The following is an 18,738-nucleotide window of genomic DNA, read 5'->3' as shown; positions in this document are numbered from 1 at the left end:
ATGCTTCCAAAAGTGCATTTACGAGATCAGAGACCCTGATGTTGGACAAGAAGATCTGGTTGTTGGTGTCGGGGGGGTGGGGGTGGGAAGGGGGACTGAGCAAGTGGACCCAGCTCTGTGTATGGAAGCCGAGAACAGAAGAGAGAACAGATAGAAATTTACAAAAAAGTTATGCCTTTATTTCTCACTGTCTTCAATGTAGAGCCTTTAAAACCGCAAAATAAAATCTGAATATTTTTCTACATAAACTCTCGTGCTTTAAGTGTTGTGTTTAAATCATGATACTCCCCAGATATTCATTTCTATCTACTTATTTGTTCTCAGTCACCGAGGACATGCCAAAACTAAAAACGGCTTAAAAATAAAGCAACTTAATAAGTTATAATTTAAATAGGCCATAACTTGTATTGTTAGCCATTCCGATAAATCGGTGTTTATGAGGAATTTTATTAAGAGAAGTTACTCGTTAAAGCAAAAACTGAAGACAGGAGGAAAGGCTGCCAATGGATATACAGAACTGTTGCCTGTTGTTGACATTAAAGTTGCACTGATTTCTTTCTCTTTTTTTTTTTTCCAAAATCTTTCATGTGATTACACAATCTTTCCTGGAAAATCTGTACCAACAACTAATTTTCGCATGCACTAAAATAAATACTTCAGTTTGATGCGTTAAACCAGGGAGAGAACTAAGCCATGCAGGAGGCTGGCCCTCGAGGACCGACTTTGGGGACCCCTGCATTAAAGCTTTTGTATTTAGAACCTTAAATTTTTGTAAAAGTGTAGCAGAGATTAGATCAGTCAGACTGAACAAAACACGTATCTAAGCAACATTTGAATTTTAGTTTTACTTCTCTATAGGCTGCTTATTGAGAATAAAACATGTTTGATGTGCATTATTAGTTATTTTTGGTCTTGCAGCTTGAATGTGGTTTAAAAAGTTTTTAAACTACATTTTACATTACATTTCAATGGAACCTCGCCAACCCCCAAAAAATTTCTCTTAAGAAATTTTCTTCTTTATGGTCCCCTGCAATAATGAGATGGGATTTACACCCCTGCTTGGATGTAGCACTTCTTCTTGAACTGCTGAAAATTGATAGACTAGGATTTCAGCTGCTTTCTGTGCAGCTCTCTGTCCTTCACTTAGAGCAGCCTCTTTCTTTTTACTGTAGAATAGGTGTAAAGCACAGGTGTCATACTCCAGTCATACTGCAGTTTTTAGATGTGCCACAGGTACAAAACACTGGAATGAAATGGCTTAATTACCTCCTTGTAGTGATGGGCTATCTGAAGCCAGGCTTCAAGGCTTGTACCGAGTAATAAGGGGGCGTGTCCGATGAAGCCCTGCTTTGAGGCTTGTGTCGTCTTGTTTAAAACCACATGACTGGCAACAAACGATGCCTCGCATTGCATGGGTCACGTGACTGCTTCATTTTGCGTATCGGTTGATAGGCATTTCTCAAACCTTCATAAAGAGACAACCACAGACAGCGTTTATGACTTTACAACCAAGCTTCTGCAGAAGGAGAAGACACAGCAAACCTCTTCTCCAAGGTGTTTACCATGCATTCTGACTCTCTGTCTTTTTATTAAACAGGAGAAAAGAAAGGAGTCGGGAGTGAAATGAGGGAGAGTGATAAATAAAAAGAAGGGGGCTATTCTGAAACAAGGAAGAACTTCATTCTACACACTCGCAGTTTAAGGACTATACCAAGATAAGAAGCACCTGCAGCTTCAAGGTTTAGGGAAAGAGCAAGTTTTGTCTTTCACACGGTTTAACAAATTCTTCCTCTCTGGGGTGTGAATACTAAACCTTTAAATGAAAATCAAACTGGTAACTACTTATGTAAGAATGATAACAAAACATAATTATTCTAACATTGGTTTTCAAAATAAAAGCGTGATGAGCCGCTGCTTGATTGCATCAGATTTGTATTAATGATTTTGATGATGGCACTCATCAAAATGTAATGTTTGTTACTAGTTTTCTCAATGGTTGATTATGGCATATTTTGTGACTTTATATTTCTGTGTTTTTATTATGTAAAACATTTTGACACTGCATTGTTGATGAAGTGTGCTACACAAATAAACTTGATTGAAAAGGAGCCAGCAAGAAGAAAAAAAACTGACATCAGGGAATACTTGAGATGATTCACTCATAAGATTCTTAAATAACAATAATTAAACCCTTCACCTCCAAAATTCTCACCTTCTTGAAATTTCCACTATTTCTTTGTTCTGCAAAAATATGTCAGTCTTACACAACAGAAACAGACTTAAAGCTGTTGGAAAAGTAAAATCCTGGCTGGTGAGTAAAAATATAAGGAATCAGATCAGAGAGCCAATAGAAATCCAAGAAAAAGAACTTTTGAAGAATTTTTGTTTTTCAGGAGGCAAATGAAAACTCAAAGGAAACTGTCTGCCCCAACAAGCACTGCACTCCGAATACATTAAAGCAAATGTCTATTGTTAAATCAGTCAGTGACAAAAGAAAACAGCCACTGACAGTAAACATATATCAGGATTGACTACAAATTATTTTAATAACTAAAAAAGATTAGCTAAATAGGATTTAATTGACTCTCCTGTTACTAAACGTGAATTTGACAAAAACTTTGGGACAATATTGCATTTACTAATTGTTTTTAAATATGTCTGTCTGAGTGACAAGGCTGTCACAGCTTCAACAGCAGATGTCACTAGTGAGAAATGAATGAAGCATCGAGTAATGAACTTTTGGGCAAAGCAATGGGCCGGGAAGGTTCATTGGTTCATGAGGCTTCATTTGGCCATCACTACCTCCTTGTGTAAGTTCTCTAGAGCAGGGGTGGGCACTCACTCCTGGTCCTCGAGGGCTGGTGTCCTGCAACCTTTAGACGTATCTCTACTTCAACACACCTGAGTCAAATAATGAGATCATTAGCAGGACTCTGGAGAACCTGACTGCACTTCGGAAGTGATTCAGCTATTGGATTCAGGTGTGTTAGACCAGGGAGACATCTAAGAGTTGCAGGACATTTGCCCTTCAGGACCAGGAGTGCCCACCCCTGCTCTAGAGCCTTGGTAATGACCTAATTATTCCATTCAGGTGTGGTGCAGCAGAGACACATCTAAAAGTTGCAGGACATCGGCCCTTGATGACTGGAATTTGACACCCCTGGTGTAAAGGACAAAAAATATGTAGATTAGGCATATCACAAAATCTTTGCACATAAAAATAGTCCAACTGTCAAAAGCTAGCTGTGCAAACAGTGGCTATACCGCTCACTGAGAAAACTACTAACAAATTCCCAGAAACAGGTAACAGCATCAGGAATCCCAATACAGAATGCATTGATCAGACCACTGAAAAGTTTCCACATATGAGGACTGCTTTGGTTAGCATTTTCAGATTGTTACTCTTTAGTAATGATCTGGGGTGCTGCTAAACAATGTTTAGCAGTGTTTCTTTTATATATATTTTTTCTTTTATTTGTTCCTGGTGGAACCTTTTTGTTCCCCCCTTTAGTATAATCCTTTTTCTTTTTTCCAGTTTTGTATTTTAATTGTTCAAAACGTTCTACAAACTCATGCCATGTATTGATGGTATGAGTTTGCACACAGTTTTAGAGAAAGACTTTTCAATCCCAAGTTCACAGTTCACAGTAATGTGACACAGCTTCACATTAGTCCAGTAAGAAGGTCTCAGGTTCCCTCATGCACTCTTGCATATCTCTGTTTAAAGGGAAGAAAGCTTGAAGCACTGGGAGGTCAACTGGTTGTCATCTCGGTGAGAATATTGAGCAGAATCAGAAAATCAAACCTGCTCTGCCTCTTAAATCCCTCCTCTGCTTTCCCTCAAGCCTGACACATCCCAGCTCTGTTTTTTACAACCACCACTAAACTGCAAACTCTGCTGTTGGCCGCTGTTGCACATCCAGTTTTCTTCAGTTTCTTTTGATGTTCGCATGTAACAAAAATATATATTCCACCTGTTATTATTTGCTATTTCAAAATGTGTCCTTCATCCCAATTGTTTCCTTGCCAGCCACTCCTTATGCTTGTTATTTTTGTTCCTTTGCAGATCTTAAAAAAAAGGAGACACAATACTTTACACTGAGGCACACTATGGTTTTTAATTCATTGGCAGAGTTGTTTAATGTATTTTAATATTTTAAAGGGGCAGTGTTATGTAGAAGCTGACTTTTTTTTTTTAGCTTTGCATCATGTTATAATGTTATTCCCTCATCAAAAACATACCTGGAGTGTTGCTTTGATTCTTTTATACATGTTTGAGAAATCCTTTCATCTCCACAGCCACCATTCAGCTATGCAAAACGCCTAGGTGGATGCAATTCCTCCTCAGAGCTCCAGTTTCTAAGCTTCCAAGCTTCTGCCTCACTGAGCAGCCCTGTCCCACAACGCCCCCTCTCAGCTCCTTCATACTAGCCAGCAGCAATTAGCAAACACCTGGAGGAACTGTGCATCAGCTGAGCTCTTTAAAAGAGCTACTTCTCCGAGCAACGCTGGTAAAAATGATAAAGTTTTAATAGAGAGGCCATATTGTGATGACTTCCTGAAGACGGAGTTTCAGAAAGATCAGGAGTTTTTAACGAGACAGACACCCACTTTCAAGGTTCTAAATTACAAAGGAACCTGTCTTGTAAGTCATTTTTAGCACTTTTAACATAGTCAATTGGTTGTGCTATAAAATGGCACTATGTGCATGGAAAACACATAATACTGGCCCTTTAAGTCTTTATAAAATCTTAAAGTGCAGGAATGGTGTACAGTTACATACATTCTGTTCTTGTGTGCTCTTTTTCTGATTGCAGACACTCGGAAGACATGATTGTCACACCGTTTGCACAGGTGAGTCTACCAAAGACTTTTAATTTGAAAGTTTTGTTGCTGTTGCTAATGCCGTTTGCCCACAAATCCATATTTTAGAAGCCACACACTACAGCCAGCAGGGATGATGAGATAAAATGATGCAAGCAAAGCTGGCTGGTGTGTGAGGGCTACAGTGAAACAGCCCTCCGCTGGTTCTGCAACAAAACCAGACTTCCTGCTGGTGTTGCCTGACTTTTGCGTGGATTGTGCGTCATGCTTGTGCTCGGTTTACATTCTGACAGAATAGTGAATAGAATACTGCCGGATGGTGCTGTTTCAGATTTGCATGTCAGCTTGTGTGCCCTCCACAAGGGTCACCCTTGGACATGCAATACTCTGCAGGCCTTCTCTGCACACTGAGTCAATTGTCAGCTCCTGATAGAAGGACAATCAGAATGTAGAGGAGAGCTAGTGATGCTCTGAAAAGATCAGAAGGGGAAAGAGGAATGCCTCTGTGCTGCATGTCAGCTGAGAGGTTGAAAGCAATGGCATCAAAGTGAGCCCAGTGATTCAATACAAGGTCATATTTAATTGTGTAAAACAGTTAATTAAATACATAGACAACATCCTGAACGGTTGATATAGGAGCATCTACCGTCCATCGACTGGAGCTGCAATGCTGCTGGCCGCACTGCACACCTGCGACCTGGTGAGCGTCTACGGCTTCATGACGCCAGACTAAAGCAAATACTCAGACCACTACTACGACAAATCCTATCACAAGGTGGGCTTCTTCGCCAACCATGACATGCGTATGGAGATGACGGTGTGGCAGAAGCTGCACAAGGCAGGACTCATTACTCTTTACATGCGCAATAAAACGGACCACAGCTGATGTCGCCCTTCCTGCAACAAGACTCAAGTTTTCCTGTCAGTTGGTGGGGGAGGATGCCGGTCAGACCTGGCAGGCCCAAACGTGTTGTGAGGGTCTGCTGGGAACGTCTGGCGGAATCCCCTGTGAGACGGAGCTTTAACTCCCATCTCCGGCAGAACTTCGAACACGTCCCGGGGGAGGAGGGTGACTTGGAGTCTGAGTGGACCGTGTTCTGTGCCTCCATTGTCGAGGCGGCTCATCTGAGCTGTGGCCACAAGGTTTTCGGTGCCTGTCGTGGCAGCAACCCTCGAACCCGTTGGTGGACACCTTCGGTGAGGGAAGCCGTCTGCTAGGTATTTTTTAAACCTACATAAAAAGAGAACCACAGACAACGTTTATGAGTTTTCAGCCAAGCTTCTGCAGAAGGAGAAGACACAGCAAACCACTTCTCCAAGGTGTTTACCATGCGTTCTGACTCCCTGTAGCAGAGCCTGTCTTTTTATTAAGCAGGAGGAAAGAAAGGAGTCGGGAGTGAAATGTGGGAGAGTGATAAATAAAAAGAAAGGGGCTATTCTGAAACAAGGAAGAACTTCATTCTACACACTCGCAGTTTAAGGAGTATACCAAGATAAGAAGCAGCTGCAGCTTCAAGGTTTAGGGAAAAAGCAAGTTTTGTCTTTCACACGGTTTAACAAATTCTTCCTCTCTGGGGTGTGAATACTAAACCTTTAAATGAAAAGCAAACTGGTAACTACTTATGTAAAAATGATAACAAAACATAATTATTCTAACACCGTCAGGCTGAAGAAGGAGTCCTATTGGGCCTTTTTGGTCTTTGGGACTCCGCTGATGGGTACCGGCGGGCAAAGTGGCATGCGGCTCGGGGGGTTGCTGAGGCAAAAACTCGGGCGTGGGAGGAGTTTGGAGAGGCCATGGAGAAAGACTTCCGTACGGCTTCGGGGTGATTCTGGTCCACTATCCGGCATCTCGGGGGGGGGAAGCAGTACAGCACCAACACTGTCTACAGTGGGGATGGTTTGCTGCTGACCTCAACTCGGGATGTTGTGTGCCAGTGGGCAGAGTACTTTGAAGACCTCCTCAATCCCATCAACACGCCTTCTATTGTGGAAGCTGAGCCTGGGGACTCTGGGTTGGGCTCTCCAATCTCTGGGGTCGAGGTAGCCGAGGTGGTCACAAAGCTCCTCGGTGGCAGGGCCCCAGGGGTGGATGAGATCTGCCCGGAGTTCCATAAGGCTCTGGATGATGTGGGGTTGTGTTGGCTAACGCGACTCTTCAATATCGCATAGACATTGGGGGCAGTTCCCCTGGATTGGCAGACTGGGGTGGTGGTCCCCTGTTCAAAAAGGGGGACCGGAGGGCGTGCTCCAATTACAGGGGGGTCACACTCTTAAGCCTCCCTGGCAAGGTCTATTCAGGGGTTCTGGAGAGGAGGGTCCATCAGATTGTTGAACCTCAGATTCAGGAAGAGCAGTGTGGTTTTCGTCCTGGTCGTGGAACACTGGACCAGCTCTACACCCTCAGCAGGGTCCTGCAGGGTGCATGGGAGTTCGCCCAACCAGTCTACATGTGTTTTGTGGACTTGGAGAAGGCGTTCGACTGTGTCCCTCGGGGAGCCCTGTGGCAGGTTCTCCTGGAGTATGGGGTACTGGGCTCCTTGATATGGGCTGTCAGGTCCCTGTATGACCGGTGTCAGAATCTGGTACGCATTGCCGGCAATAAGTCGGGCTCGTTTCCGGTGAGAGTTGGACTCCACCAGGGCTGCCCTTTGTCACCGATTCTGTTCATTACTTTTATGGACAGAATTTCTAGGCGCAGCCAAGGTGTTGAGGGGATCCATTTTGGTGGCGTTAGGATTGCATCTCTGCTTTTTGCGGATGATGTGGTCCTTTTGGCTTCATCAGGACGTGATCTGTAGCTCTCGCTGGAGCGGTTCGCAGCAGAGTGTGAAGCAGGCACTGTACCGGCCTGTCGTGGTGAAGAGAGAGCTGAGCCATAAAGTGAAGCTCTCAATTTACCGGTCGAGCTACGTTCCCACCCTCATCTATGGTCATGAGCTTTGGGCCATGACCAAAAGAACGAGATCGCGGATATTGTTCTTTTGAGGATATCGTCCTCAAAAGAACAAGGATGGATGGCTGGACAACGAGGCTAAATCTGTTGTTTCACCAGGGCTACACAGGTCCAGTTTGATTAACCTCCTGTTTCTGTCCTTAGGTCCTTGCCAGCTTGAGGACAGTCCGAAGTAATTTTGCCCTCATAACTGGACAGCAAGACAGAGCAGCCAGCAAGTAGGTGATCCATCCTTGGATCTGTTTTCTACTGACTTCACATCATAATCACACTGAGATCAGTCTAACCTCTGTATTTGATTTATAGGACACGCTCCTCAGGAAGCCACCCACCCTCAATGTGTAAGACCAGTCTTGCAGGTTTGTGCCACTGTCAGAGAGGGCTGTTTGCTGAGCTGTATCCAATAATTCACATTGGACTAAATGACATAGAGCTGGAAGCACCTTCATTATGGAGCTGAACCTGCAGGTTACTGGTACAACATCGTAGTGTTTAATAGATGAATCAGTATCACCCATGATTAGATCCACATTGGAGGAAACCCGCTGACCAGTGACTGAACAGGAGATATCAATACTTTAACAATACTTACTTTTATCCTGCAGTAAGAAAGCATGAGCTGTTTAAAAATAGAATTCTAGCCAATAAAAGCCTTGTCACTCTGTCATATGTGGAAATAAATTGAGTAGATTTTATGAAGCTGCTGCATAATTATGAAGTAGATGGAAAATTGTTTATGATTTTCTTATTTTTGTATCAAATACAATTCTGAGAAGTGTGGCATACATTTGTTTTGAACCCCCTGAGTCAGTACTTTAAAATTGTTTGTCTATTTTGCCGCTCTTATACAAAAGAACAACATGTTCAAAGCAGTAATTGTGCCAAAACTGCACAAAACATATATGCATTTTGCATAGAAGTTTCAAACAAACTTTCTCTATGAAAATCTTCTACCCAGAACTCCTCGAGTGGCATCTGGTTCACAATCTGGAAAGAAAAAAATCTCATATTAAGCATCTTGTGCATTCCGTTAATCCAAAAGTGAGATACTAGATCAGCCCTACACTGTATTGATGTTCAGTCCAGCAGAAAGGCCTTAGTTTTCATGTTAGAATGATTTTTGAGCTGTAGATGCATCTTTTGCTACAAGTGATCAAGCATTCACTAAAAGAATGCTGTCATTACACTTTAGGCAAGAAAATATTGGTTTTCCTTTTTAAAAAGGGAATTAAATCATTTGTGTATTTGCATCTCTTGATGTATTTCTAATATTGTATTAAAAAAAAGTTCTTGATGCCTTAATGCCTGTTTGTTCTGATCTGGAACAGAGGAGCCTCACCAGCAGCTGGCTATAGAGACTCTGGATGAGCTGGACTGGTGTCTGGATCAATTAGACACGCTGAAAACTCGACACTCTGTCAGCGAGATGGCTTCCAACAAGGTAGGTTAACAGAACCCTGCCTCTAACTCACTAACAGCCTGCTGGTCTGAACAGGGCCAGAGTGACTAGCTAAACATAGACACTTGTCAAGAGATTGAACAGAGTTGGGTCTACTTGCTTCATGCAGCTAGCTACAGAGCTCATATTCTGTAAAGGAGCTCAGGAAACATGTATATTTGGTTGCCGTTTAAAATAATCAGATTCCAGCTGTGCATTACAATCAGTTGCATCAAAACAATGTCATCGTCCTTGGAAAAAAATTACGTGCAGAAAAAGTAAACAGATTAATTTCAGATTAAGCTACATACATTCAACTCTGTATACTTCTGTACAAGCCATTTTGATGAGACTTGGTGACAGAAGTGGCAGATTGGATGGGTTTGTATTTCTGCATCACTATGGCGTGGGACAGGGCGTTCTTCATCTTGGCAACAGAACACAACTGAAAGAATGATATCTTCCTCGACGAGTTAAAGGGCATGTCTCAGTGGAAAACGAATTGCTAAAGTTTTAATCAATGGTACCAATTAAAAAAAATCCGAAAAGGTCTCAGAGTGCTTGGTTCTGATTTTACCTCAGAAACTTTCAATACACTTTGAAACAGGCTATGACTTAAATGTGCTGCATCATTGGTCTTCGCAGTATGCACATATTTAGTTACACTTTCTGATGGTTCTAAAATTTAGATTTTTTTTGTGGGAATTTTGGTTTCAAATCCCTGACTGAAGTATTCATAGTGCACCTCTCCACCCCCACACACACCCTCTGAACAATTCTCTTACCATAAATGTAACTGAACTGTTTTATGGTTGGGTCTTTTTTTTTTTTTTCCGCATTTAATGTCTTAGGCCTTTTTTATTCCAATTTGCTTTATTGAATTTAACAGCTAGACATGCATCAATCATTGGGACAATAAGAACACAGTAGTCACAGACAACTGAAAAACCCTGCCCACCTTGAACACACCCCAGTCTAGGTCAAAGCACAAGATAAACACCCAACAGATATGCAATCCCTGCAACAACTTCTAGCCACACGACATATACACACACCCATCCACACACGTTCCAAAGAAGGCAGAGAAAGAGAGAAAACTCTTTTATGTTTTTAACTGATCTTAGAATACATCTATGTAACACATAAGCCCAACTGCTTATTCGGGAAACGTGCCAACCGTTGCTCTTCCAACCTCTAATGTCTTGATTAATATTTTCACAAAAACTTGACTGGATGAAGAAAGGATCATACATTTCTATTGAATTTGATTCATTGTCCCTTGTTTTTAATCTTCCAAGAATGAACTTTTTAGTTGTTGTTCAGATCCACCATCACCAAGTCATCCAGTTGATCTGAATGAATGACAGTATAAATCAGCATATTCCTCTGGTGCCTGGTGTCCTACTTTTATTCCCTGCTCAATCAGTAAAGCTCTTCTTCACATCCATTCAGTGTTTTCTGCTCATATCTTCTTTACACTCTGCACATGGTGCTCCTCGCAATCCCTGCTTCCATCTGCCCTGCCTACTCCGTGCATCTCCTCTCCAATGACAGCCCATTGATTCCCTAACTGTAGCTGTAGCTACTGCCCCATTGGCTGCTATTCTTAGACTTTTTTTTTCTGAAGGAGGCGGACACTGGAGTAGCTCTTGCCTCTGTTTACACACATAGCAAGCAGGCAGCAACAGTGTGAATGAGGAAGGGTCAGGAGGAGCGTGATGCAGCACAGTGGTTCCTCTGCTTCACATCCCTCTGCATTCCCTCGGCTGCAGTTCCATCCTTTTGTTCTGACATCAACATCTATGGCGCTGCTCACAGCTTTGCCAAACTAATTGATACACTCTTTGTTTGAGCTGGATGTTCTGCTAATCAGGAGGAGAAGGAAACTTTTGTCTTTTGTTTCCTTTTTAATCCGGCTCCTATGTGCAACTTTGTGCTGAGATGCCAGAAGTGAACTGTTTTATCTCTTCGCTGTGGATGTTTGCTCAGGTGAGAGGGGGGTGGCCATGAACCTGATGGAAGGGGTGAGACTGCACCTGGGTTTAGTGTTACCTGTCTACAGGCTGAGAAGACACCAGCACCTCCTGAATGAAACAGGAGATGGAATTTTCTTAAACATATTCTGTTGGTTTTCTGCAAAGTGAATCAATCACTGTGCACAGCATCTTTGCAACCTTTTGCAAACCTGTCATTTTTCTCATCTGATCACGTTAAACAAGTTTTGTTTGTATATGATTTTCCAGAAAAGTCTTTGTTTTAATTCATTACTGAAAAAGTCCAACTGAACTAACTTGTGTTCTGTTTGACGTGCCTCATGCATGCTTCTTTTGTTTGTCCTCAGTTCAAGAGAATGCTGAACCGAGAGCTCAGTCAGCTGTCAGAGACCAGCCGCTCTGGGAACCAGGTGTCTGAGTTCATCTCCAGCACCTTTCTCGGTAAATAGCTCCTCCTTTTAGGCTGCTCCAGGTAAACGTGTGTGGATGGTGCAAAAGTATTTATACTAATCTTTTTTTATTTTTTCATTTTACAACTACATACATCCATATGTTTTAATTCAATTAAATTCAAATTCAGTTCAAAACCACTTTTGAACTGAATTTCCCTTTGGGAAAATTATGAGTTACAAACTCATATTAATTCAATGTTTTTCAAAGAGTTACTGTAGATGTTGATAGCTGTTGGCAGGAAAGATTTTTAGTAGGAGTCTGTGTTACAGTGGTTTGAAAAAGTCTCTGACTGAAGACACTGTTTTTCTACGGTCAGTCTTATAACGAGGACGGTCAGTGTTGTCCATGATTTTTGCTAAATTTAGCGACAATTTTTTTTCCCCCGAAGAGTTTTTGCGGTGCTAGTGGCTCATATTTTTTGCGACAGTAGGCAGACAGGAAAGAGGGCGAGAAGAGTGGGGAAGACATGCGGCAAAGGTTGTCGGGACAGGGAGTCGAACCCGCGACGTCCGCGTCGAGGACTAAGGCCTCCAAACGTGGGGCGTACTTACCCCCCTGCGCCACCACAGCATGCCCCCATAGCGACAAATTGGTTAAATTGTCAACAATGGGGTTGCTGGCAGTCAGCCCTCCCTCATGGCAGCAGCTGATTTTTGGATCTTTGCAGGAAGATAAGGTCAGTTTCACAAGTAAGTAAGTATAGTTTGATTTCTGAACTCTCAAAGTTCAGGAAATTTACCAGGTGACTGTTTTATCGGTGGACGTCTATAAAACGGTGGTGTTCATTAGTTTTCAGCCTCTTTGAGTCAATACTTTGTGGAGCCAGTAATGGACTGAAATTTTCTGCACATTCTTTTTGACGACATAACTCAAGCAGTAAGGTATCTGTGGACATCAATTTAGACTTGGACTTTGACTGGACCATTCTAATCTATTGCAGCTGCATTTTATGTTAAAATCCTCATTGCTACTAAAAACAGACTGTTTCACAATCCTGCCCCTCTCTCACTTGCTGCTCACTGCCAGTCAGCGGGCAATAAAAATAGTAATCCTATGCTTTTTACACCTTTCTAACTATAGTGATTTGGAAATATTTCTATTTGCAAAAAATTAACAAGGACAGTTGTGATGTTTGTATGTTCTACCTGAATGTATGTTTCCCCTGTTTCAATCATTTTGCAGCCTCTAGGAGGTTTTCTTCCTGGTGGCCATCTTTGATGTCCATTTTTCTTTTCCAGGTTAAGACAAGTATCCTCTTAGCATCATGCTGTTGTTATCTTGTGTTAAGGAGAGAGTGGAGTGTTCAGGATAATGTACGGCGTTCTTTTACACAACTCGTATTGTTTTGCATGAGGCCTTCAGAGAACAGTTGTTTGTATATTGAGACTAAACTAATTGACCTCTGAAGAAAAGCGGTTTCTGAATTTTTTTAGATTTTATTTAAGGGGTATCAAAGTAAAAAGGGTTCACTGTTTACACCATACAAAGCTGTATACTCTTTCAATACCTCTTCATAGTTGTGTGTCATTTAGTGAATTGCTTTGGGATTTTATGTGGTAAAAACACATTTGTTTTAATAATGTTACAAAATATGAGAAAATATATGAATACATATGAATCACATGAGGCACTGTGACTGTATGCTTTCTCATATGATTACTGAGAAATCCCTGGACTAACTGTGTCCAACCTATTCTAACAGAGAAGCCAGATGTCATGGACATTATCTCTCCTCCTACCAAGGAGAAAGACAAAAAGAAGCGTCCCATGTCTCAAATCAGTGGTGTCAAGAAGGCCACGCACAGCCTCGTTCCCTCCACCATCCCTCGCTTTGGGGTCAACCCCAGTCAGGAGGAGTTCCTCGCAAAGGTACAAGTTCATCACTTACTTGTTCTAAATATTGGGAAAATGCACTGAACCATGGATATTGCATGTTATTTAGTAAAACCTATCTTAAACCTTGGCAGGAGCTTGAGGACGTTGACAGATGGGGACTCGACATCTTCAAGGTTGCAGAGTACTCTGGAAAACGTCCATTGACAGTCACAATGTACACAATCTTTCAGGTGCCCAAAGTTATAGGAAAACCTCAGACGCTGTTATATCAGATGTTGACACAGTGTACTAAATCAATGAAACGTCTTTTTACATTTTACCAAATAATCAACGTCTCTATATCCTCTGATCCAGTGTCTGTTTTGTTCTGTTTTTGTAGGAACGTGATTTGCTGAAAACATTCAAGATTCCTGCAGACCATTTTATTAACTTCATGATGACACTGGAGGATCATTACCGCTCTGACGTGGCTTACCATAACAACATCCATGCTGCAGATGTGGTGCAGTCCACGCATGTGCTGCTGTCCACCCCTGCTCTAGAGGTATAGCTGGACAGAAACGTGAACAGTAGGATCTGTCAAAGCCGAGCTTCATCCATCACTAATACATGTTGACTCTCCTGTTTGGCTTTGTAAGGCCGTATTTACTGATCTAGAGATTCTGGCTGCACTGTTTGCCAGCTCCATCCATGATGTGGATCACCCTGGAGTTTCCAACCAGTTTCTTATCAACACCAGTGAGTTTACATAATTTCACAAAGATAGTGTGAGTTTGATTTGGACAAGGTATTTTTCTCATCCTTATTGTTGTCTTTAATTTGTCCATTAGACTCTGAGCTGGCCCTGATGTACAATGATCTGTCAGTGCTGGAGAACCATCACCTGGCTGTGGGTTTTAAGCTTCTGCAGGAAGATAACTGTGACATCTTCCAGAACCTGAGCAAAAAACAGAGACAGTCTCTCCGCAAGATGGTCATTGACATGGTAACGCTAACATCTCAACCTGCTCAGTTTAGCTACTGCTTTTTTTTATACCTCAGTTTTGCCTCTCAGGTGTAATTTAATCTGATTGATGCGCTTGCAGGTGCTGGCCACTGACATGTCAAAACACATGAACCTATTAGCAGACTTAAAAACCATGGTGGAGACAAAGAAAGTAACCAATCTGGGTGTTCTCCTGCTAGACAACTATTCAGATCGCATACAGGTGAGAAATGCTTTCTAACAACAGAAGTGAAGAAGAAACAAGGAAAGAATGAAAAGCAGAATGCAGTAATTTTTCTCTGTTTTAAATGTGCATTGTGAAAAATCTCATTAGAAAAGGTTTATGGAAATGGCAAAATTCCCTCAATGTAGGTGCGCATTGGAATTGTATTTCTTTCTTTATGTCTACAGACATAAACATCACTGACATGATAGAACGATTACAATTTATTCCTGAAAACCTCTCTCTCTTTTCCTGGGATGTGTGATCCATTCTAGTTTGTAATGTCTAATTTCTGGGGGTTTTTTTATAACCAAGCACAAAGTCAACATCTGACATAATTACACTTTGTGAGCCTTGTTGATTATCTCATAGAATCATGCCTTACTTGAATGTTTTTGCCTTTTTTGCAACACATTAAAAGTTTGCTCAAAATTTGAATGACATTTGGATGAAAAACCTGTGTGATGTTATAGGTCCTTCCAAGTGTTCATGCGTATTCATGCTGGTATTTTATGTGATAGTCTGTGATGTCACAATCATACTCTGATTCGTATTGGGCTGTCCAAGTAAATCCCAATAAAATCCGTGGAAGTCTGAGGTTGTAATGTCAAAGTAACAAAAAAAGATTAAAAGATTTGAATACTTCTCTAAAGAGTTGTATTTATTCAGTCTTCCACTGACTTCTTTATGCAGGTTCTTCAGAACATGGTGCACTGCGCGGACCTGAGCAATCCCACCAAACCCCTTGAACTGTACCGTAAGTGGACTGACCGCATTATGGTGGAGTTCTTCACTCAGGGAGACAGGGAGAGAGACAAAGGAATGGAGATCAGCCCCATGTGTGACAAACACAACGCCTCGATAGAGAAGAACCAGGTTGTGAGAGATGCCACAGCTAGGTCAGGGTCAGGGTGCTCAGCCAAGCAGAACATACTGACAGCATGTGTTTTCCAGGTGGGCTTCATTGACTACATCGTCCATCCGCTCTGGGAGACGTGGGCTGACCTGGTGCACCCTGATGCTCAGGAGATCTTGGACACGCTGGAGGACAACAGAGAGTGGTACCAGAGCATGATCCCCCGCAGCCCCTCACCCAGGCCCCACAGCCAGGGAGGGGGGGGCTCTCTGGAGGAAGCTTCAGTGCCAGGCGAGGGCCCAGGTTCCGCGACAACTGAGAAATTCCAGTTTGGGCTGACTTTAGAGGAAGAGGGTGAGTCTGACACGGAGGGCTCACCAAGAGAGGAGAAGGGCAGCAGGAGCCTAACCAAACACAGCGGTGCGTTTGATTCTGGATCCATACCGACTCGACGGCTCAACAAGATCCTCACCAGTGACTCAGGCAGGACATTTTCTCTGGACTCTCAGAAGGATATGGCAGAAGACAGAGAAACAGACCCAGCAGGCCCTTCTGTGGTCCCGCGTTTCAGACTCGGCACATAGCACCAGTCTCAAGTGTCTCCCCCTCAGACCTTCTTTGTTTCATTCAGATTGATATCAGTGCCTTGTCCTCTGTCACTGTTCTTCCTTTACTTCAAACAGATGCCATCCTTCTCCAAGTCTCCCCCAACAGGGTGATAGTGTGAAATTACTGAAGTGTAGATATTTGTGTGGAGGATGAGGATGGTTCTTTGCACTGAAAAAACACACTGACAGGTTTGAACACTGTTCCATGAAAGACACAAAACAACTGTCCTACCTATCTGTTGTCTTCTTTGTTTTCATATGAGGACAAGAAGTAAAAAAGCAGGCTCTACCAGTCAGTCAAAGGTCTAAAACTAAAGACTGAGGTATCTTCTGAGAATTTGTGATGAAACTGAGAAAGTGATGAAGCAAAGGTTCTTTCATAGTTGTTGCCATACAAATTAGGACAGTGCTATTTTGCCAGATTTTTATCTGGAGATTGCAGCGTATTCTTCTCTCTCATCTCCATTTATTCTCTATTTGAATAGTCAGTACAAACAGAACAAAGATGAATAAAGTCATTGGAGTAAAACGACATGTATGCAGACTAATAAGTGTAATATGAACTAAATGTAGCATGTTTTGAGTGACTACTTCACTGTTACTCTACTGGCACACCAACACTTGTTTTTGCTTGAGATGCAACGTACTTTCTGTTGTGTTCATCAGACAGGTATAATGTCTTTTGCTTCCCCCCCCCCCTTTTAATAATCTTAAAGTAGCACATTTTCTTTCAGAATTAAGAAACAAAGCCTGCATCACTGCTGGGCTGTTCCGGAATTATATCCAAAGACTTTCAGGGAGGGCAGATGCTGCCTTCTACTGTCGAAAAAACGGAAATGATAGTCTGGTACTGAGGCAGGGTTTTCCATTCAAAATGTATCAGGAGTTTTCTTGTACAGTTTTTATTATTTCTCCTACAAAATTTTGCATTCAAGACGTTTGGGTCAAGATGAGTTTTTATGTGGATTTTATTACACTGGTAAAGCCCTGCTAGTGATTTTTAAGGGTTTAAGCCAAAAATTGCATCTGTTTTATGTCAAAGAGCGATCAGTGCAGATGTTAAGCAGAAACTACAGAAAAATGACCAGTTTTGAATACTTTTAGCACTACATTCACATCCATTTTAGTCAGACATCAGTTTGATGACTGGGTTTTTAAACGACTCAACAAAAAAGATCAATGTAGCTGTAAAAACCAAGGCGGTTACCAACAGAGAGTTGCCTATGCCACATTTCTTCTTTTTTCCCCTCTCACAGGTCAATATTTTGCTCTTTGGAGGGAAGCAGTCAATGCCACCAAACAAGTGCCAAGCAAGCATGACACAAGTAGTACTGTACTTTCCATTTTGCCACTGGCTACTTTCCATCAGAAGCTGATAAAGCTGGTTGATTGTATCGCTTCGTGTGCCAACCAGACCGTTGTGTCTGTGGTCATTTTGTTCTAACTCCTATTCAGATCACTGAATCTGATGTTGTCTTAAAACAGACTTTTTTGTGATTTAGTGAATGGGTTGACTTTTTGTTGTTAAATCAGATGCACTTTGAATGGTACTTTTACAGTTCTGCACTTAAACATGTATAACATGATTGTGTTACTGTTTTTGTCTGTTATAGTCAGTGGTGTAATTGCAAGGGTGGACCACTACATATGTTATAGTGTTAATGGTGTCATAGGGACTACTTTGAAGAACTGTAGAAAAAAAGAACTGTGTTAAGGTAAAATGTGCAACTTTGTCTGAAGGATTCAAACCACATGAAGAGCTCATTATAGCTTATTTAAGAATTAGGATTGTGTTACATTTGTTTTATTTTATTGCCATTTAAAAGAATAAGTTATGTTTTAATGTTTGAATAAGCTACAAGTTTCTATTGAAGCCTTATTATAATTTGATATTTTATTTTTCTGGTTAAATATATTCTGTCTGCAAATCCTAAACAACGCCAAACCCTCCAACTCTCAAGGGTGCCTTCAACACTAAGGACTATTTAACGTAACTTTAACCAGCACTCCAATATGCAATGATTACACCTGTCTTCTTTCTTAGTGATTTTGTATTTTCCTCGCAGAGATCCATGTGCAATGTAATTTTTTTCTGTGCTAGTTGTTAGCACAGTGAAGTGAATGGGCAGTGCCTTTTTAAAGGCTTATGTTCATTCAAGTTGAATGAGAAAAACTGTAACTATTATTCAGATTTTGTTTTCTCTCATTTCTTTTGAATCTGCTAATAGTACCACTTTTTTGCTAATTCTTTGCTTTTTCTGCAGACATGAGTGTGTGACAGATTTTCACCTGTGTTTTCTAAAGCATCTCAGGCCTGTCTTTCTGCTTGCCCTGAGCTCACCATATGGTTTATGATAACCATGCAGTATTTGTGCTAATTAGAGACCTCAGTTCACCATGAAAATAGAAACATACAGTCGTCTGTGACCTGTGCTTATGCACAGATCATAAATGATATGAGATGCTGCAGCTTTGACAATCCAAACTCTGCAGTTTAACTCTGGGTGTGTTACTCCTCCTCCCAACTACAACTTCCCAATAAAGACGAAACCTCTTTAAAGACAT

The 18,738-nt window shown here is 41.7% G+C and overlaps 1 protein-coding gene across 9 annotated transcripts in view; it reads left to right on the top strand.

Moving 5' to 3' along the window:
- The window catches only part of LOC122841507 (cAMP-specific 3',5'-cyclic phosphodiesterase 4C-like), a 69,503-nt gene extending 50,765 nt beyond the window's left edge, over positions 1 to 18,738 (top strand). For 5 of the 9 annotated variants that reach the window (XM_044134836.1, XM_044134837.1, XM_044134843.1 and 2 more), the window contains 14 exons: positions 3,728 to 3,772; positions 4,818 to 4,854; positions 7,925 to 7,998; positions 8,087 to 8,139; positions 9,109 to 9,221; positions 11,560 to 11,653; positions 13,368 to 13,534; positions 13,633 to 13,731; positions 13,881 to 14,045; positions 14,140 to 14,239; positions 14,332 to 14,486; positions 14,587 to 14,709; positions 15,403 to 15,585; positions 15,664 to 18,738. In XM_044134836.1, coding sequence (XP_043990771.1) covers positions 3,728 to 3,772; positions 4,818 to 4,854; positions 7,925 to 7,998; positions 8,087 to 8,139; positions 9,109 to 9,221; positions 11,560 to 11,653; positions 13,368 to 13,534; positions 13,633 to 13,731; positions 13,881 to 14,045; positions 14,140 to 14,239; positions 14,332 to 14,486; positions 14,587 to 14,709; positions 15,403 to 15,585; positions 15,664 to 16,149 — 1,894 coding nt within the window. In that variant the 3' untranslated portion in view covers positions 16,150 to 18,738. Of the gene's footprint in view, positions 1 to 3,176; positions 3,304 to 3,727; positions 3,773 to 4,817; positions 4,855 to 7,924; positions 7,999 to 8,086; positions 8,140 to 9,108; positions 9,222 to 11,559; positions 11,654 to 13,367; positions 13,535 to 13,632; positions 13,732 to 13,880; positions 14,046 to 14,139; positions 14,240 to 14,331; positions 14,487 to 14,586; positions 14,710 to 15,402; positions 15,586 to 15,663 lie in introns of those variants that run through there. The other 4 variants (XM_044134839.1, XM_044134840.1, XM_044134844.1 and 1 more) reach the window with 2 other exon arrangements.

The sequence above is a fragment of the Gambusia affinis genome, linkage group LG12 (assembly GCF_019740435.1).
Source record: "Gambusia affinis linkage group LG12, SWU_Gaff_1.0, whole genome shotgun sequence".
Taxonomy (NCBI): Eukaryota; Metazoa; Chordata; class Actinopteri; order Cyprinodontiformes; family Poeciliidae; genus Gambusia; species Gambusia affinis.
Note: the sequence above shows the minus strand (reverse complement) of the source record. Positions and strands in the feature narration are given on the sequence as shown.